A 20,645-nucleotide genomic window follows, 5' to 3' on the forward strand; every position below is an offset into this window, starting at 1 on the left:
TTGATTTACTCACACCCGTGGTGGCAAAGCAAGCGGAGTCTCCATCCCGGGGGGGTCTCGGCAGCATCTGGCTCGTGCTCCGATAGATCCGCGACAAAGGACGGAGCCTCGGCGAGAGTCCTGTTTTTATAGCCTGATCAATCGGAATGTGGGCATTCCAGAAGCTTCTCTGCACCCCCATACTGGCTGTGGGTGCCCTTGAAGCTTCCAAACATCCCCCACACTGGTTGTGGGTGCCCAGTGGCTCCTTGGTGCCTCGGTGCTCCCTTCTTCTCTCTCTTAATGGCCAGCGGGCTCTGGGATCAAACGAAGCTGCAGGGAGAGAGGGAGATGTGTCTGCTCCTTCCATAATGGATGGAGGGGGGTTTGCATTCTGCCACCCATGGGGAGAACAAGGAACCACCATCCCACCCAAAATGATCATTTTTTCCCTTCCTCTGGCCCCAATTTCAACCCAACGCCCCTTTTCCCTCACCCTGGTTTTCCAGCGCCTTGCTCGGTACACTTGGAAACGCGGGTGGTTCTTGGGAAGATGAGAAGCCCCCCAGGTAGAAAATCACCACTGCGCCGAGGCCGGGAGACTCAAACCCCATCGTTTCTTCACCAATTACCACATCTCTGAGTTACGCAAATCGCACACCAAACGAACGAACGCGATTTCCTCCCGCGGAAGTGCGGCTGCAGGAAGCAGATTTGGTGGCTCGCCGAATTTCCACCGGTTATTCGGGGCAGGTGGGCTTCACCCACATGGGCCTCCGGACGAGTTCTTCACGTCCCGTCTGACCGAGGAATTTGGGATCTCGGTAATTCGGGATTCTGCTGCTTTCGGGGCGAAACCCTCACGATTCGGCCATGGGAGACCCAGAAGCGAGTGGTACGTGGTGGCATTAAAACAACCTTTTCTGCTCATCCTGTGAGCTTTCGGGGCAGGATTTACCCCAGGCCTGTGCGCCGTGGAGGAAACACGGGTGTTAGAAAATAGCTTTTAAGTTCCTCTAAGCGGGGTTTGCATTGAAAACACGACTGTTCAGTCTCTTCCGCTGACAGATGGAGTTGTTCGATGCATTTGTGCGCTTGTGCAAGAGGAAAGGGCGCAAACCCCCTTTTTTGGGAAGCAGAGGGTGCAGCGCTTCTTCCTACATGATCTGGGGTTGGAAAATACTTGCTTTAAGTCCTTGTTCTCAAAGGAAACTCAATGGTGAGTGTGACCGGTTGGAATCGGAGCGGTTCTGCTCCACGTCCCCTTCGCTCCGTACCCGTGGATCCTCTTTTCCGCTTACGGCCTCTGAAACAAAGAGCTGGTTCAGTTCTTGCTCTGCAAATCTTTACCGGGAGAGGTGATAACACGAGTCAAATTACTTAATAAACTCACCAAAAAGCAGCAATCTGCTCTGAGACCCCTCTAGAAACAACCCCATGTGTTCATTAAAGATGCATTTTGAGGTTGGTCCGTAAAACCCATAACACGATGTGACCATAAAAGCCAAATGCCCTCGAGAAATCAGCCCAATCGCATCCACTACGGAGGTTTATTTGCCAGCTCTTGCAAAACCAAGGTGACCGGTATAAATTATTTTGTTCAGGCTTATATTTTGGCCTTTAAATGTCCTAAATTCATCCTTTTGTTGTTAACTGGGAGGTGGTTTTACTGCTTTCCAGTACGAGATCTGCTGAGCTTCGCTCTCAGTCTAAATTCTTCTTACCATCGCTACCTTTTCCTTATTCTTAACATTCAACAAACAGCCAGAAGTGTAATGAACTGTACTTTCCTTATTTAATAAGCAAGGTTAATTAACAAAGAGCTGCGGGGGGCTGCTATCTATCAAGTTTTACCAGTATTTTCCCCCAAAGCTGGCAATCACCTCACTTTTCTCTTGCAAACCAACGCGCCCGCGCTCAGTTTCTGCCATCAGATGCATTTGCAGCACGCAAACTTCCTCCTTTTAATGAAGTGCAAAGTTTCCATTAAGCGGCAACTCTCCTCCTCCCCACAGCGCCTTTCATTAACCCCCTCGTTAATACGTACGGCTAATTCGGGACGCCTGACCCCGACGGTGTTTCCTGTTGGTTACGGGTGATGCTGCTCGGTAGCTGTTCCAACCTCCTCAAAATGAGATGATTTGTACATTCAGCTCTTGTTCCACTGAAGTGGGGAGAGAAGTTGCGCTCTTGGTTTTGCAAAATGGTTGCGAAGGGATTTGGATTATATTATACTGGATTATATTATATTTGGGTGATTATTACACTGTTATTCCTCAGCCGGATGCTGATCTAAGCGCCCGAGCTGTAACCGCAGTCTCGCTGAGGAATACCTTGGATTTCACGCAATTTGGGGGTTTTCAGGCTTATTTGGCCCAGTTCGCTCCGAGCGGCTCAGCAAGGGGAGGGTTTGACCCACACGCCGCTAAGAAGCACGAATCCTTTTCTGCAGAAAAGGGAGACATTGCGTTGCGAAACACGAGCGCGGAGAAGAGGAAGGCGCTACCATATATCGAGCTTTAGCAACGGCGCCCCCGCCGAGGCCGGGTTTGCCATGCTTACCCCATTTCGCGGTAACCGCAGCTGAAAGGGAAGTGTTGCTTCTGCTGAAGGGCACAACAAGAGCTTCTCCTGCTAAAACACCCCCTGGGCTCTGCGTACCAACCATTACGGGAGCTCCATCTCCATGGAGAAGAGCGAGGAGCCTTCCAGAAGGTCCATGATACCGATGAGATGAGTCTCGTCCATCCAGAACTCAACAGCCGGTTCATCACATCGCGGTTTCCTTTGGGTCTAGTGCCAAAACTGAACAATTTCTGCGGGGATTGCCTAAGATAAGAAGAATAAGAGTCCACCACCAGCAAATATAGATGGTTTTCAATCCCCAGAAGAGTTAGGTTGTAGATCAGCCATCCAGTTGGCTTACCCAGCACGATAACTGGTTTTAAACCGCATCTTGCGCTTATAAACGAGGCTGCGGAGTGGACGGGCAATGGGCAGAGCGCGAGCGTCCTGCTCCGATATCCCAACAGTGGATGCTTTGCAAAGGGCTTTAAAGATCAATTAATTTACGGACAGGAATCGTTTGGCACGTGCCAAAAAGCCGCTCAGAATATTTCAATAGGCAGATCGGCGCCGTCGCTCCCCCGTGTTTAAATTTGTGCGAACGCAGTGGATAACAAGGGGAACCTTTTCTTTCCTGTTTTTCCACTTTCCAGTTGTTTATTACATTTATTACCTTAGTGAGGTGGAACAAAAGACTCGTGAGAAGCTGAGGTTCTGCTTTCAGAAGGAGGTTTCGCTTCGCCCCTTGGCAGTGCCGCTCCGGTTGAGTCACGTCTTCCTGTTGTACAATCCCCCGCTCGTGTTAAACGAGAAATTAAAGCTCACGTGAATTAATAAGGATGGTTAAGATTCAAATTTGTTCGTTACGGATCGGATTAGGAGCAATTTGCGTCTCCTACAGAAAAAGCGGGATGAGGTGTTGGATGAATCGCCCGTCTCGGGTCACCCGGCGGGTGGGAAATGTTGAGCAGGTTAACCTGGGTACAAGTTATAGTTACCCAGCTAGAAAAAGAGAGAAAATCAGTGTTTTTCAGGACCAAAACAAGGCCCGGGGGCCTCTAGAACTGAATGAGACACAAACCGACTTCTCACTTGAGTAACATCTGCAAGAATGTGCGCCCCGTCAAAACCAGTGAAGAAACTCTAGATTTAGGTCAATCGACCACATCCTGTTTCCTGGAATGTCAAAAGGACAAAGAAGAGTGAAGTTTTCTTTTGTTTTTACCAATTGCGCCCAGTTTCGGATTCGAATTGGATTTTTCTTTCCCCTTTTTCTTTCCAGCAGCTTCCGGCCTGAGTTGATTTGAGTTTCAGGACACAATGACAGCGGAAAGCGAGACGAACGGCATCAATAAAAGGCGTGTGTAGGGTTTACAGAGCCACGTGGGGACAAACCCGCTCTATATTTTGCATCATAATAATTTGTACCCGCCGGGGACCACGCGAGATGCAGCATTTCGCAATGTATATCATCCCCATAAATAAACGCGTGTAATATTGAGATGGATATGCAACAAACATTGCGACATACACGCGGAACGAGCCATTTTCTGGGGACGTTACCGCCTGTCGATCTCCGGGTCGGACAATCCCATGAACCAATTTCTTCTCCATCCCCAGGTCTTGAGAACGAGGAGAGGACGCCTGAACATAGGAAGCGGTACAGCGAGATATTCCGGAGCCTGGATGCCATCGAGATCTCCATCGGGAACGCGTGCGTAGGGAAATGGGGCAGAGATGGTTTCCTGGGTCGCTACAACCTTCGTTTAGTTAATTGCGCTCTTCTTCGTTATCCAGGGCGGTTGATATGTTCATTGGCGATGCTGCCAGCGCCGACACAGACCTGATCGCAGATAAAGAGAGCGTTCCGGTAGGAAAAGGCTGAAATCAGTGACCGAGCAGATAATATTAGTGAAAACACTCCGGCATTTACTGCTTGGATTGATATTTTTGTGAGAAATATGTGGATTTTTTTCCAGCAGTTTCCTCTTCTTTTTGCTTTTCTACCCACAGTCGAATGAAAGTTCCTGCAAGAGCAAAACCAGTTCAGAGAGGCAAGTGCCAGCGGATATAACAGGTAACCTTGCTGTGACACTGGGTGACACTGGAGGCTGTGCTGCCATCAGAGACACGGACAGGATGGAGAGTTGGGCAGGGAATAATTAATGAAATATAACAAGGGCAAGTGTAGAGTCTTGATCTGGGCAGAACAAGCCCAGGTTCAGTGTGAGTTGGGAATGAGCTGTTAGAGAGCAGCGTAGGGGAAAGGGAGCTGGGGGGCCTGGGGACAGCAGGGTGAGCATGAGGCAGCACTGGGCCCTTGTGGCCAGGAAGCCAATGGGACCTGGGGGGGATTAGAAGGGGGTGGTCAGTGGGTCAGAGAGGTTCTCCTGCCCCTCTGCTCTGCCCTTTAGTTCAGATACTATCAGGATATACTTGGGGAACATCTATATATACATATATATACAGCCATAGCACCCTAAGAATGCCTGATCTGGGAAGCTAAGCAGGGTCAGGCCCGATTAGCGTCTGGATGGGAGACCAATGGTACCTGGGGTGGGTTAGAAGGGGGTGGTCAGTAGGTCAGAGAGGTTCTCCTGCCCCTCTACTCTGCCCTTTAGTTCAGATATTATCAGGATATACTTGGGGAACATATATATACACATATATATAATATTTACAGCCATAGCACCCTGAGAACGCCCCATCTCATCTGATCTGGGAAGCTAAGCAGGGTCGGGCCCGGTCAGTGCTTGGATGGGAGCCCAGCTGGGAATAGCGGGTGCTGTGGGCTGAGCCAGCACTGGGCCCTTGTAGCCAGGAAGCCAATGGGACCTTCAGCTTCGCGCTGTTCTAACCCGAATTTATCCCGTTGCAGTTCAGGAGGCGGATGAAATGCTGATCAAATGCGAAGGCGGCATCGACGCCGCCCTGGAATACGCCAAAATGTGGTGTAAATACGTCAAAGAGCTGCTCAGCTGGATGGAGAAACGCCTGAGCTACGGTGAGTCCAGCTTTAAAAACGCATCACGGCCGAGAACACACAGACACGAGCAAAACAGTGAGAAACGGGCCAAACACCAACCCTTTTAGCTGCTTTTTCATGAAGATAAAGCCACAGAATTACAATTTCTCCCTCCCTGAATGGTTCTAACTGACCGGAACGGCCTCCGGATTGGACAAAACCGACCTGGATCTGGAGTCTAATCCGCTCTGCCCCTTTTCCAGAGACCGAGTTCGCCAAAGGGATGGTGAAGATCGCGGAGTCGGGGCGCAACGCCATCTGCCAACAGGTACAACCGAGTCTTTTTGCACAAGGGCCCAGTGCTGGCTCAGCCCACAGCACCCGCTACTCCCAGCTGGGCTCCCATCCAAGCACTGACCGGGCCCGACCCTGCTTAGCTTCCCAGATCAGACCAGATGGGGCGTTCTCAGGGTGCTATGGCTGTATATGTATATATATATGTTCCCCAAGTATATCCTGATAGTATCTGAACTAAAGGGCAGAGCAGAGGGGCAGGAGAACCTCTCTGACCTACTGACCACCCCCTTCTAACCCACCCCAGGTACCATTGGTCTCCCATCCAAGCACTGACCAGGCCCGACCCTGCTTAGCTTCCCACATCAGACAAGATGGGGCATTCTCAGGGTGCTACGGCTGTATATATTATATATATATATATATATGTTCCCCAAGTATATACTGATAGTATCTGAACTAAAAGGCAGAGTAGAGGGGCAGGAGAACCTCTCTGATAATTTAAAGCCCGGCTTAAATCCAAATACGCCCCCAAAACCTTCCTAAAAGTCCCAGTGTTGGACCAGTTCCTTCCTCTACGGGCTTATTGTTCAGAAATTAGATAGAAGGACATCGATGCTGCAATAAAGCTTTTCTGCTTCCAGTCGCCACGTTGGCCAAAATAACTCCATGTTTAACAAGCGCAAACTCTCCCGATACCAAAATGTCTTTGATTTAGACAAGTGGCGGTGATTACCTGTTATTTAAACCTGGCTTTTCTTGGTTGGTGCAGCACAACATGCCCCTGCGAGCGCTCTACACGCTGGTCCTGGAACACGACATCAAGGTGGGCAGTTCTGCGAGTGAGACGGTGGGCTTGCTGCAGCAGAAGGAGTTTTATCAGGTATTTCTGGACAATTTTGTGGAAAAATGAGGTGGGAGCATCATGGAGACCTAATAAAGTGATTCCTGCTGGTCTGTGGGGTAGGGGGGACAAGGGAAGGCAACACGGGCCGAGTTTAAGGGAGGGCAACGCAGGCCGAGTTTAAGGGAGAATGAAGTGTTTTGCAGGGTTTTTGCTTTCCGATGCTGTGCCCTCACCTGCCAGATGCTTTTCCTCACAAGGAACTGTGCCTGTCTTAACTCTTCTTCCTCCGTAGCCTCTGTCGGCCAAGAAAAACGAAATCGAGAAATGGAGGAAGGAGTTCAAAGATCAGTGGACGAAGGAGCAAAAGAGGATGGTAAGATGGGCCTGCTCTTTGTGCCGGTCGCGGGTCAAAAGACTGAAAATAGATGTTTATGGACAAGTGGTATTAAATAATAACCCCAGACAACAGAACAGGTTGGGGAGGAAGAACCTGGAGCATCTTTTTGATGAGGAAGGACAGAGTTGCGTCTGTTCAGCCCAGAGGGACCTTATCGATGTGATTGATATCTCAGGGTGGGGGTCACGAGGATGGACCAGACTTTTCTCCACGGTGCCCAGTGATGGGACTGGAGGTTCCATCTGAAAATGAGGAGAAACCACTTTAGTTTGAGGACAAACACATCCATTTAAACCCCCTTTCCCCACCCGGCTTCCCAAAAGGTCTTTTCAAACCTCAACCTGTTTCTTTCCCACCCCAAACCTGTTTGTTTTTCTACCCGAGAACGAATCCTTGGCGTCCCTGCGCAAGTCGCGCCTGCAGTACGCGCAGCGCTGCGAGGAGCTGGAGAAAGCCAAGCTGCTGAGCGCCAGGGCGGAGGATGAGCACCAGAACACAGCCGGTGCCAACCCCGGCAGTGCCAACAAGCAGCTGGAGAAGCGCCGTCGGTCCTGCGAGGAGGCACAAGCCAAGGTGACGCGTTTGGTGCTGTTGAGGTTTGATTTGGGGTGACAATAAACCATGGCAGATGTTTCGTTAACCCCTCTTCACACTAATTACAGGAGGGAAAGAAGGACAGACAGAAGAGAGTTGGGAAAATTAAAGATGTTATACTAATGCTACTGATAAGAATAGAGAAAATAACACAAAATATACAAAAGCGATATTGAAAGTCCTGGCAGCTGCAGGGCAGGCACCCGAAGTCCCGGACTGGACTCTGCAGCCAAGCAGAGCTGGATTCAGTCTGTCACTTGGCCTCAGTTCACAGGGACGATTCGCAAGGTCCTCTCCTAATGTCGGCCATAGGGAAAAGGGATGAGATCCTCGTGATCTCCCACTTTTATATGAAATATTAATGTGAATGGGATGTTTTATTCCATTGGTTAGTTTTTTGGTCGCATGTTTCTTGTCGCCCCTCTTGCGGGATGTGCATCAATCTTTATCGATAACCTCGCATTCCATTGTTATGGCTACCAAAACATGTATCTGGTTCTCCAGGAAAATGCAGCTAACATGAAAGCTTTAGCTGACAGGCATCTTTCCGCCCATTCCGGTGACGTTTATCCCTCTTTGGCTCCGGTTCAGGTTCAGGAGGCCGAGGCGTTGTACAAGACGTGCATCGGCGACGCCAACTTTCGGCGGCAGGAGCTGGAGAAGGTGCGAGCGCGGATCGTCTCCCACGTCCGGAAGCTCATTTACCAAGGGGACGAGGTGCTGACATGGGTACGTGTGGCCCCCGAATTTCTCTTCTCATCCTCCAGGCTCTTTGCTATTCCAGCGCCCCATCGCTGGCCATTCTCAAGCGGTTGGAATGAGGGAACTGCTTCGGACGTTGCTACCAAATAAATCTCAGCTATATAATCACTTTTTCAATTACAACAGCTTTGAGGACACAAATATCCAGCGAAAAGGTCTAGTGGACAAAATCCTAGAGCAAGACACAGCGCCATTCATCTGATGTGTTAAGTAGAACTATGAAGATAACGAGTTTGGATAACGAAAAACTGAAGACACGTGAAGATCCAAGGGAGGAAAAAGCTCCCGGGCTTTGCCTAACAATGATGATTTTCTATTCCTTTCCCTACCAGGTCACTTTGAGGATGTTCAAGCAGCGGCAGACGCAGTCGGAACAGATTCCGCTGGGCTACCAGTACCTGTCTGAGGTCTGCAAGCCGTACAAAGCGGGCGAGAAGTACCTGGAGTTCATCCAGGCCCTGCAGAAGAAAGACGTTCACGTGGAGGTGTTCGAGTTCGAGCCGCTCGCTCCCGGCGGGCAGAGGTAGGGGAGAGCAGAGAACTTCCATCCTAGCTGGAAGGTCAGGAATATACAACAACAAAACAACGAAAGGGTTTAAAACACACTTACAAAGCCTCGAGCAGCGTTGCGGTGGCTGATTTCAGAACAGCAGTGATTCCGTACCACAGCCCTTCAGTTCTTTCTGTCATTTGCTGAGGATTTGGCGCTCTCTCTTCTCACATGAGTGCTGGTTTCTAGATCTTTCCTGCAAATAGAAGAGGTGAAATCACACCGAACTAATTTGTTTTCCCGCTTTTGCCCAAGTGTTTGTTATAAAAGCTTCTACCTGGAATGGAGGCTTTGTCGCAGCTGCCCCTAAGGCACCTCGGCGATGCGATATCACCTGTTGTTCTTAAACGCTGCCAAATCCTTTGCAATCTCTTCTCAGGTCCCCTCCCAGCGGTAGAAAGAAGATGGTGCTGCATTCCAGCGGTGCCTCTCCCGCAGCAAAGGACGCGAATGTGCCAGAAGATCGGCCCAGAAAGCAGCTCCACGCCAACGATGAGCAGAGTAGGTCGAATTTCATCAACACGACCCCATTTGCTCTCGAGTCTCGGGATTCGTAGCCAACGAAAAGGGGAGGTTCTCAAATTCTTAAGGCTTTGCTGAGAAAATCTCGACAATATTGATGGATTTTGTTGGGGGGAGCTGGGGGTGCTCGGGATGGTCTGTAAGTGTCTCCACCCCCCGCAGGTGTGAACAAATCCCTGTGCAGTGACACCGAAAGTCTCGGGGGCAGCTGTGAATCCCGGTCCCTGGACTCTCCCGGTTCCAGCCCAGGTGGGAGCCACAGAATTTCTTCCCTAATATCACCCCGAAGCCTGAAACGGGGAATAAACTACACAGCCCCACTTTGTGCATCACGAGGACAAGAACAACGGTTTGTATTTTCTCTCCTCTCAAGGAAACTCTAATAGGAAGTTGCTGAAAGCTCCGTCCACCAGCACCGTGTCCTCCTCGGATGATTTTGAAGAGAGGGATTCCCTGCAAACTCTTGAAAGCGGTGAGCCGTCTTGTATCTGGGCAGAACAACCCCAGGTTCCAGTGTGAGTTGGGGAATGAGCTGTTAGAGGGCAGCGTAGGGGAAAGGGACCTGGGGGGCCTGGGGACAGCAGGGTGAGCATGAGCCAGCACTGGGCCCTTGTGGCCAGGAAGCCAATGGGACCTGGGGGGGATTAGAAGGGGGTGGTCAGTGGGTCAGAGAGGTTCTCCTGCCCCTCTGCTCTGCCCTGGGGAGGCCACACCTGGAATATTGTGTCACATCTGGAATAGTGTGTCCAGTTGTGGCCCCTCAGTTCAAGGACAGGGAACTGTTGAGAGTCCAGCGCAGCCACCAAGATGCTGGAGGGAGTGGAGCATCTCCCGTGTGAGGAAAGGGATAAAGAGCTGGGGCTCTGGAGCTGGAGAAGAGGAGACTGAGGGGGGACTCATTCATGGGGATCAATATGGAAAGGGAGAGTGTCAGGAGGATGAAGCCAGGCTCTTCTCGGTGACAAACAACGGTAGGACAAAGGGTAATGGGTTTAAAGTGGAACACAGGAGGTTCCACTTCAACTTGAGAAGAAACTTCTCAGTGAGGGTAACAGAGCCTGGCCCAGGCTGCCCAGGGGGGTTGTGGAGTCTCCTTCTCTGCAGACACTCAAACCCACCTGTTCCTGTGTCACCTCAGCTGGGTGTTCCTGCTCTGGTGGGGGGGTTGGACTGCATGAGCTTTCGAGGTCCCTTCCAATCCCTAGCATTCTATGATTCTTCGAGTCACGGGGTGGTAACCGTGTTTGCGTATCGGTGCATTTTAACGCTATTTCTGCAGAAAACGGTACATCCCAGCAGCAGTTTAAGAACATCCCGCTCTCCGGCGCGGCGCAGACCCACCGGCTGCGGAAACTGCGGGGCCCATCCAAGTGCAGGGAGTGCGACAACTTCATGGTCAGCGGCTTCGAGTGCGAGGAGGTGAGGGCTGGAAAACGCCGTCACACCATCGCCTCCGCGCAAAGGAGCGACCTCTGCAAAGTTCTGGGGTTTTTAATGCACCTCTGCATTACAAAAAAGCACATTTTTCGGTGTTTGAGTAAAGCTGCTCACCTGGAACAACCCTCTTGGGGTTGGTGGGATGTTGGTGGTTGAGTGGACAGGAGGAATCCTCCCAGTTCACCACAACCAGCCCGTAACTGGGGCAATCCTGTTGTTCCAGTGCTGCCTGGCTTGCCACAAGAAGTGCCTGGAGAACCTGCTCATCACCTGCGGCCACAAGAAGCTGCCCAACCGAGTCCCCCTGTTCGGCGTCCACTTCACGCAGGTGCCGCGAGATTTCCCAGAAGAAGTTCCCTTCATCGTGGTGAAATGCACCTCGGAAATCGAAGCCCGTGCCCTCGGAGTGCAGGTGAGTGGGTTATTCTCGCTTGGGTTTTCTCCTCTCCGTATCCCAAACTCCTGACCCGTCGCCATCCGGACCACGCAGGGGATCTATCGGATAAGCGGCTCCAAAGCGCGGGTGGAAAAGCTGTGCCAGGCGTTCGAGAACGGCCGGAGCCTGGTGGAGCTCTCTGATCACTCCCCTCACGACATCACGGGGGTCCTGAAGCATTTTCTGAAGGAGGTGGGTGCCAAACCTCATCTCACCGCGTTCCCCGCGTCAACGGGATGAAGCAAAGCGCCCTTTTCCTCCCCTTTCTCTGCAGCTTTCGGCACCGGTGCTGCTGTCCCAGCTCTACAACGACCTCATCGCGCTCGCCAAGGAGCTGCAGAAACCTGGGGATGAGAAACCGGAGCGCTCGGGTTTCCCCACCGATCCCATCCAGAGCATGAAGGACTTGCTGAGCAAATTGCCCGGGAGCAACTACAACACCCTGCGGCACCTGATCGCACACTTGTACAGGTGAGGAGCGCGGTGGTTGTCGCGCCAGTTGTTCCTGGAGGTCCCCGTTGAGATCTCCTCCTGAGAAAAGAGTCGGGGTTTCCGTGACAGCCAAGAAATGCAGATGAGGAGGGTAAAACATGATCCTGCAGCAATTCTGAGCGACTGAGAAGGAGCAGAAGGTCCTTAGTGACAATGGTTCATAGAGTACAAAGTAAGAGGTCAAGGAATAGGAGGGATCAAGCCTCTTGCATCAAACTCTGAACAGATCCAGCCAACTTCTGAGGTTTTCCTTGGGAGTTTTGCTGCACAGAGCAGAGCTCTGTTGCCCAGAAAAGATGGGGGTTCCCTCCCAGAAAATGGGGGGTTTGGTGCGTTCCATCCGGGTTGAGAACCAGAAGTCCCTCATGGTCCTATTTCCCCCCTCCAGGGTGGCAGAGAAATACGAAGAGAACAAGATGTCCCCAAACAACCTGGGCATAGTGTTCGGGCCGACTCTGCTCCGGCCGGGCGCTGGGAGCGACGGCTCCATGTCCTGCCTTGTCGACTCCGGCTACCAAGCCCAGATTGTGGAGTTCCTCATTCAGAACTACGAGAGGGTGTTCGGGATGGATGACCTGCCGTCCCCCTTGTCCCTCGGCTGCGAAAATCCCTCGCAAGAAGCGTCGATGGAGAAGGATGAAGGACCTCCTGACACCGCCCAGAACGCGAGCTTAGAGGTAGAGCTCCCAGACACCGAGCTGGGTTTACTCACCCTGTTGTAGAGCCGGGAAGGCGGACGAGCAATTAAAGAGAACTTCTTTCGCAGAGAACAAAACCCATTTGATCTCAGAGAGTTATTCCCAAGGGAAAGAGCAAGAGCCTGTTGCACACGGAGCAGGAACCGGTGATAAGCTGCAGGTCGCTCCACAGCTGCTCGAACCGCGCTGGGTGGTGGTTTTGCTCCATGTGTTTTAGATCCCGTGTAGGTTTCTCCACGCTAAATTGCTTGGGATGCTGCTGTTTCTCTCTGCCAACAGCTCCACGGCTTTGGAAGCGGCGACGTGTGTTTAAGAGCCAGTGGGTGCTTTGGTGACACCACCGGTTCTGTCCCCAAGCAGCCACAGACCCTGTGGCTGCGTGTTCTGCCTTCTCCCCAAAATTCACAGCTTTCCTCACCATATTTCACTTTAAAAACACCAATAGGCAGAGCTGGGATATGTGGGGTGTTTTTTCCCCTTCTTACAGTTGTTTGATGAGCAAGAAAGAAGAAATGACTTACCTAAATAAACTGGGTTTGGGGGTTCTTTGCCTCCTCCTTTTGAGCCGGGGGTGTTTCTATGCAAGAGCAGGTGTCCGCAGGGGCCGTATCCGCAGCCACACGCAGCAACGCCGCTTTCTTTACGGCTCCAGTTCACTGAGGAAGCAGAAATTAGAATTATCGTGATTAGAGTCGAAATCAAACCACCAGGGCAGGCACAACTCACTCCCTACAGGATCAATAAACCTTCGCAGAAGGAACTTGGAGATACAACTATTTCTGTGACCATTTCCAAAGCTGTTTTACCCACGTTCTGCAGCGTGACCCGATTCCATAGGAGGCATTGCAAACCGTGACAAAGTGAAGTCGTTTCCATGGGCAAACTCTCATTTTGCCGTTAATAAACCCAACCTGTGCCCGGGCGACCTGATCCTTGTGCAAACTCACACCGGCTCCATCCCACCTGTGACTCCCCTTTACTCACCCTTTACTCATCACAGTTTGCTTGATGTTCCCCCTTTTTGCTCTGAAACGGGTGCCTTCAGCATCCGGTGGGACGCGGGAATCGATTCCAGCACACGGCCGCGTTTTGGGGTGAATTCTGTGGCGTTTGGGTCTGCAGTTGGCACTTCTCAAGCCGTATTTTCCCTCTGCGAGCTCCCTCCCTCTTCCCCAACCATTACGCACCATCTCAGACAAACTGAGGCGTTTCAGCTCAAGCGTCTCCCTCCTTCAACAGCATTTCGGGTAAAGTGGGAGCTGACGGTGTCTTCGCGCCGAATAAGAGTCTTATATAACCACTTTTCCCAACAGAATCTCTCCTCCGAGCGCTGTTTAAACGCCGACCGTGACAACTCGTCTTGCGGGGGAGCTGTGGACGAGCTGACTCTGGAGGGAGCCCACATCCCATCGAGCCCAGATGCTTTAGGTGAACGAAGCGACGCTGTTACGGGGACGCTGTTTGGGTTGTTTGATGCCGTTTTTGCAGAGCTGGGTTCTCCTCGGCATCGTTGCTTTGCAGAGCAACCACATGGAAGCACGAGTGTGTTGTCCGCTGTTCTTGGGAAGGGTTTTCCCTCTCCTGGTTTCAACACAATGAGGGCAGCTTTAAGAATATAAACCTGATTAATACCTTACACCTCTTGCGATTAATTAAGCTGTTAGAGGGAGGCCTTTTAGCCCCTTAACGCAGGTTTTCAATGTCCTTTCTAACAGGAAAAGAGGTTGTTGGCTAAAATAGTTTGCTGTAGTAAACTTGTCTCGGTGCTTAAAGATAACTGCCTGTATTTTGGTCCAGAGATGAACACAAGCGTCGGCTCTGAGCTGGAGGAGCTGCAGGAAAGGACAGACGGCGATTCAGACACGGTCCCAGAGACCCAGCCCAGGTGCCATTTCACCCGGCAACCTGTAAAATACATCCGGCCACAGGCGAAAATAAAAGCGGTCATCCCCAGGGCTACCGCGTTAACCAACCTGGCAACCGAGTCCAGCGCAGAAAGCGGCACCACCGGCGGCTCCGCGGCAACGGGCGTCCTGGAGGAGAGCGGGAGCGGGGATGGCGACACCAAGGTGCTGTGGCAGCGCTCGGGAGGGCGGCAGCAGCTCAAGCGCTTCGAGATCACACAGGAAACCGCGCGGATCGTCTCCAAGTTCAGAGGCGACGAGGCTTCGGTGCCCGCCGAGAATCCTCCGGAGAGCGCGGGGGCTGTGGGGAGAGAAGAGATCAACCAGGGGACGTATCTGTAGGGAAACCCCCAGGGGAACAGAAAATAGACATGGAAAGGGAGAGGTGACTGAAATCCCGAGTCTGCTGGCCAAAGGAATAGCGATGGGGTGAGAAAAGCGACCTGTTTGTATTCCCCACGCAGACCGATGGGCTTGGAGTTAACCCGAGGTTGGGGTTTTATTCATGAACAAACCCAGGGGAGCGATGCCGGGTCCTGCACTGTGGCCACAACAACCCCTGTAGCGCTCCAGGCTGGGCACAGAGTGGCTGAAAGGGACCTGGGGTCTAATGGCCAGGAAGCTCAACATGAGCCAACAGTGTGGCCAAGAAGGCCAATGGGGTCCTGTCCTGGATCCAAAACGGCGTAGTCGGCAGGACAAGGGCAGTGATGCTTCCCCTGTGCTCTGCATTGGGGAGGCTGCACCTGGAGTATTGTGCTCAGTTCTGGGCCCCTCAGGTCAGGATTGAGGTGCTGGAGCGGGTCCAGAGAAGAGCAACAAGACTGGGGAAGGGACTTGAACCTATGGGGAGAGGCTGGGGGAGCTGGGCTTGTTTAGGCTGGAGAAGAGGAGGCTTAGAGCTGAGCTCAGCACTCTCTAGAACCACCTGAAGGGGAGTTAGAGCCAGGTGGGGATTGGGCTCTTCTCCCAGGCAGTCAGCAATAGGACAAGGGGGCTTAAACTTAAACTTAGGCTGGATATTAGGAAGCAATTCTTCACAAAGAGAGTGGTCAGGCATTGGAATGGCTGCCCAGGGAGGTGCTGGACTCACTGGCCCTGGAGGGTTTTAAGCTGAGATTGGACATGGCACTTAGTGCCACGATCTGGTGAACGGGCTGGAGTTGGACCAAGGGTTGGGCTGGATGATCTCTGAGGGCTTTTCCAGCCCAGTCCATTCTGGGATTCTGTGATGAGAAGCAAAGCAAAGAGAACGTGCCCCTCTCGGCATGAAGGACGACGCAAGAAGCCGGAGAAACACGGGTTGAAAGGTGGAGGCAGCTGGAATAGAGGACATCGGACAGAAAACATGCTGAAACGGGTCATTTTCTGGCAGCGCAACAAGCACCAATGAATTTAAAAGAGAAAACATGACGCTTACCCCAAGAGGTTAAACAATCCACACGTTTCCTTTGTCCCATCACCAGGCTGTTAGGAAACCGGACCAAAACGTAAAGCTGTAGAAGAAACGCTAAGCATCCGTTCTTAGTCTTCATACAGTTCAGACTTGAGAGGGTTTGCATCGCCAGAGCAATATGTATTTGTTAATAGAATGCTTTGAATTCTTCAGTCCTAAATTATCTTGTACTGTAGATCTTCTGTGAATAAACTACGGGGTGGTTTATTATAAGCGTTTGTTCTGTGTGAATAGGGAAGGTTCTATTGCGAACAGTGCCAGGTGCACTCAGGTCTCTGCAAAACCAAGGTAACAAGAGTTTATAATTCAAGGAACCAGCAGAGCTGGAATAAGAACCCTGCTAACAAAGTTTAGTGCTGTTATTTCTTATTATCTACTTGGAGGAGATAAATGGAGATTAAAACATACCTGCTATTTCTTGAAATTACCCCCAGAAAGAGAGTCTGGGGGAAAAAAAGGGCAATTCAGGCCATTTGTGAGCTGGAAATTGCTTCATTCACAGCTGCTCCTTTTGAGCCGTTAACACTTCTTCAGCCTTCACAGCAGCACCCTGGGGTATAAAGGGAGGACAAAGGGCTTGTTGGGGGCTTGAGGCTTTGGGGGGAACATGGGAGGTGAGTGGGCTTTAGTCCCAGCTTCTTTGAGCTTTAGGCCTGGCTCCTTTTGAGCTTTAGTCCCAGTCTCATTTGGGGCTTTAGTCCTGGCCTCCTTGGGCTTCTCTGCTTTGCAGGACCCACCCTCTGAGTGTGAGATGAGTTTGGTTATCAGGCTGTGCCTCTCGAAACGTGGAATGCTAGGGAGACTTTGTTACTCCTAAAACTCACCCCTCAAAATATGAGATGCTATGGAGCTGTTGGCACCTCTTAAACCCTCAGCTGGGATCGGGGTGGGAGGTTTTGTTCCCATTACCCTCAGCTTAAGCCTTAATGTTCCGCTTAGCTAACCCAGCGCTTACCACTATGTACTGAACTCACTTTCATTTCTCTTTCGAAGCTGTTTTGTTGTCTCACGCTATAGCGGGTGGTTTAGCAACAGGAGTGGGTGAACACGTTGCCGTTTAGAGTCAAATCCAACTCTTCCTCCCTGCACCTTGGCTGTTAACGCATCTGGAAAGCTGCAGGGCAGGAGATAGGTCGGTATTATTGCCTTCTTGCTTTATTTTCCTCTTGAGATGATGTAGTGAAAAGCGAGCTCTGTGTCCCCCGCCGAGAGCCCCCGCTGCTGGGGGCAAACAGCTTTTGTTTGCTTCTCCCCACCCGGTGTATTTCGTGATAGTCTCGGCTTTGTGAACATAAAGAGCGGTGGTACCTATCGCCGTATAGAAGATGGGAGAGAAAGTCAACCAGGCGTATGAATCATCAATCCAACAAACGCTTTGCTTGGGGAGGATTTGCTGAAGGAGCTGAGTTAGGAAGCGGTTCCGTCCTTAATCCATACGCGTGTCTGTCTGTCCATCCATCCAGGCCCAACACTTGCGGCTGGGAGCCTCTCAGGCCGCTGGCTCCTCTCCTCTATCATTTACTTTCAAAAGAGACGCGTAGAGCTGTAATTCAAGCTTTGCTAAGACAGCAATCTTCGTATATTTGGCATCCAGGGACCCGGTTTTGTTGGTATCTTATGGGCTGGTTTCAAGTAAGTTGTATTTTTCAGTCTAAATCTCTTTAATAAATGAACATTCAGACTTCCTGTGCCCTTTACAAGAATAACTTAATTAAGGGAGTATTATTCTTCAAAGGAGAGAAAGATTTCTTGTTTGCAAGAGCAGAAAGCATCCGAAGCGATGATTCTCCCTATTATAAAAGTGCTTAAAAGCTCAAGGTTTTAGGAAACTGGAAAACATCACTAGAAATGATCAGGAATTAAGAGTAGAAAAGACTGATTAATTTGTAATGGAAACATTAAGCGTTCCGGGCCTGGATCTATGAAAATAGCGACAGAAAGCGCGTCGGTCCCCGATGCGCTTTGCAAGATGGAGCTGCGGTTGTGCCGCATCTGCTCGTCCGGCCGCTGGAGGCTTTTCCTGCCTTGGTTTTGTTTTTGCTTGCGAGACTTAAGCAGAAAGGCATGTTAAACGCTCTTTATGACTCCCTGGCCCCAAGCTGCAGGCGGCCGGCTCGAAACCAAAGCGGAGACGCGGGGGGAAGCGGCTTATGAGGAGTGATCCCTGTAAAAGCCAAAGCGCGAGCGGTTGCGTTTGGAGGAGCTCAGAGCCGCGGCGTGTGGTTCCCAACAAGGGCGATTTCCACCCCGTTTCGGTTTGTGTTGACAACAGCGCCAGATGGGGTTGGCTTTGGGTGAGGATGAGGCCGACGGCGCTCGGTAAACGCGGCGTCCCGACTCGGTTTGAACCTCGCCGTGGCTCCTCGTGATGTGATATCGCACAGGGGGGCCGAGCTTTGCTTCCTCGGCTCTCTGCGTAGGGTAATCTCCTCCTTCCTGTGTGAATTAGGGGCCCCTGGACCATCCCGGCTCCAAACAAAACACCCCGGCGTCCTCCCCTCCACAACAAATGTTTTCATCTCGGAGAGCCAACAACTGCACAGAAGGGACTTAACCCCCCAAATCCCCATTTCCAGGACAGTTACCTGGGGAAGGAAGGACGTTGTTCCACCGGGATTCGAGGAAACATCCCCGTTGTTCTTCCCCAGCTGTTTTCCCATCTTGTCCACCACGGTGAAGGTGACAAGACGTAACGTGAGGCTTTGTTACCGTGGTCTCCCCGCTTCGATCGAAGGTGTTGTCCACAAGATGGAAACGCCTCGATTCTAAGTGTCCAAACCTCAAAGGTGAAAGGTGGAGAGGAGTTTTCCATGTTCTTTGTGCTCATAAACGGCTGTGAACTCACTGGAGGGAAAGAAGATTCCTATCGTAGGCAAGGCTGCAGTGGGCACCGATTTCTCCCCCGTGTCTTTGTTGGGAAGCGTTTTGTGATGCTTCGGGCTCACAAACAACAGCTCCGCTCCACCTCGGGCTTGGCGCCGATTCAGCAGCAGTGGGTGTTTTGGAATTCCTGCATTTTAACGCCGGTGTTGACGCCGTTTCCATCCAGAGCTCCGGCTGCTCGGGGTCGGGAGAACCGCGGTGTTGTGTCCTCGCTCTGGGGGTCTCCAGGGGCTTGGGGAGTATTAATTGGTCTCTGCAGGGATCTGCTGGGGGTGATGATGACACCGTTCGGTCCTGAAGGTTTTTAACATTCCTGGGATTCCAGGAGAAGGGTCTCAGCGAAACAAAATCATTCAGCATCCAATACTCACTCCCAGAAGTGTCATTGTTGGAATGCAATTGAGTTTGGTCTTTTACAAAGCGGTTATGTGGTTGCGAAAGGTGATGTGAGGTCTATGTTAGTTTGTGCAGGTGCCAACCTGGATGGGTGAAGCCGCATGGGCCCAAATTTGGGCAGCGTGTGCCTGGAGAAATGAACTCACCGGCTCTTGATTCCTGCAGATATCCCCCTAAATCTGAAGATGAATGCACTCCCAAACTCCTATGCAGAGAAGTAAAGCAGCTTCTGACCCGAATTCCACTCTTGTGCTCCAGCGCGGAGAAGATCAAACCCAGGGAAAAGGGAGGGCTGTTGTTCAATTGCAGCTTGGAGTCCAATCTCTTCGCTTTTCAACTTAATTGTGGTGCTAAAAGGGTAATAAAGGCTCGGGGGATGGTGAAGGATCTGCCCTGTGTTACCTGAGCAAGGTGCTTCCAATTTGAAATGACTTCTTGTAAGGTTGTTGTAACTCTGCAGGAAGGATTTCTGGCTCTCTGGACTTCTTGCTAAGTTGGTTGTTCTTTGCTATGAGAAAACAAGTTTGTTAAAATATATATATACAGTATTATTCTGAAAAAGGACTCTGAGATACCTGTTAGCGCAACTTTTGCTTCTCCTACGAACGCACCCGGAACCCCATTCCTGGTACCGCTTTGCGTGCGGCGTCGCGGCCCGAAGGTGCAGAATTCATAAGCGGGTTCTTCCAGAGGTTTTATCGCCATCCTGAGCTTCCTGGTGCAATTTCACCCTTTGCAGGGGTAGAATTTCAGGAGCCTGGTGCACCGCTGAGCCCTTGCAGGACCATAATCACCGCTCTGCTCTCCCAGCGTGTCCTGTTCGTCCTTTTCTCCTGCGGGTGACACGACTGCTCTGTTAACGTGTCCTTGGGTCTCCAGCCCTATCTCCTTCCCCTTTGTGTTGCTTTGTATTTTACATCACAGCCCTGGCTCTGCCAAACTCCCCCGGTGTCAGATTAGGGCTGAGCCGGTGATAACATTGTTCCTGGGGATGGCAGGAGGAGGAAATTGGAGCCGAACAGAAATGACTGGGGCCTTTGCGAGAGCGAGGGGCATAAATCAACCTGGATGGGTGCTGTAAACTCGGTGTTGTGGTTATTTTGTTTTGCCCTTTGTAATTTATATGCTGTGGCTTGTTGAGTGGTATCTATGAGATACCTTACAAGTGCTGTTATAAGCAGCTCAGATGTGTTAAGGGCTCGCTAGGCTGGCATGGCAGAAATGTGAGCTCCTTTGCTAGTTATACATAGACTTTCACCAAGTTACAGCGGGAAACTCCTCCCCGGGCTGTGCCTCAGTTTCCCCGTGTCCCACCACTTCTTTTCCCTGCTCCTTCCCCATTTCAAGGCTTTTCGTGTTGTGATGCAGTGGACACGGGGGGCTGGATCCTTACAGACATAGGGGGCTGGATCCTTGCAGACGTAGGGGGCTGGATCCTTACAGATGGGGGGGGACTGCATCCTTGCGG

General features: G+C 51.3%; 2 protein-coding genes and 2 pseudogenes across 2 annotated transcripts in view; 2 read left to right on the forward strand and 2 right to left on the reverse strand.

The window, feature by feature from the left end:
* The first annotated feature begins 749 nt into the window (after positions 1-749).
* On the forward strand, positions 750-15,869 carry GMIP (GEM interacting protein). Its single transcript, XM_065859310.2, has 21 exons — positions 750-874; positions 4,165-4,258; positions 4,342-4,414; positions 4,558-4,621; positions 5,423-5,548; positions 5,773-5,837; positions 6,576-6,686; positions 6,943-7,023; positions 7,432-7,620; positions 8,233-8,370; positions 8,736-8,926; positions 9,333-9,454; positions 9,638-9,724; positions 9,849-9,947; positions 10,755-10,894; positions 11,136-11,324; positions 11,403-11,540; positions 11,623-11,819; positions 12,229-12,517; positions 13,852-13,966; positions 14,336-15,869. The coding sequence occupies exons 1-21, from the start codon at positions 853-855 to the stop codon at positions 14,782-14,784; spliced, it is 2,979 nt and encodes a 992-aa protein (XP_065715382.2). The 5' UTR covers positions 750-852; the 3' UTR covers positions 14,785-15,869.
* The window catches only part of C32H13orf46 (chromosome 32 C13orf46 homolog), a 43,738-nt gene continuing 25,737 nt past the window's right edge, over positions 2,645-20,645 (reverse strand). Inside the window, exons 8-19 of the mRNA XM_071800717.1 lie at positions 16,873-20,010; positions 16,307-16,448; positions 15,863-16,173; positions 14,512-14,743; positions 13,523-14,370; positions 13,060-13,194; positions 9,231-9,549; positions 9,014-9,149; positions 7,427-8,861; positions 6,884-7,289; positions 6,540-6,662; positions 2,645-4,571 (exon numbers count right to left, since the gene is read on the reverse strand). The gene's annotated coding sequence lies outside the window, so the exon portion shown is untranslated. The remainder of the gene's footprint in view (positions 4,572-6,539; positions 6,663-6,883; positions 7,290-7,426; positions 8,862-9,013; positions 9,150-9,230; positions 9,550-13,059; positions 13,195-13,522; positions 14,371-14,511; positions 14,744-15,862; positions 16,174-16,306; positions 16,449-16,872; positions 20,011-20,645) is intronic.
* Positions 5,220-5,338, forward strand: LOC136114018 (5S ribosomal RNA; annotated as a pseudogene).
* Positions 5,879-5,997, reverse strand: LOC136114020 (5S ribosomal RNA; annotated as a pseudogene).

Source organism: Patagioenas fasciata, chromosome 32 (genome assembly GCF_037038585.1).
Source record: "Patagioenas fasciata isolate bPatFas1 chromosome 32, bPatFas1.hap1, whole genome shotgun sequence".
In the NCBI taxonomy this organism is placed as follows: domain Eukaryota; kingdom Metazoa; phylum Chordata; class Aves; order Columbiformes; family Columbidae; genus Patagioenas; species Patagioenas fasciata.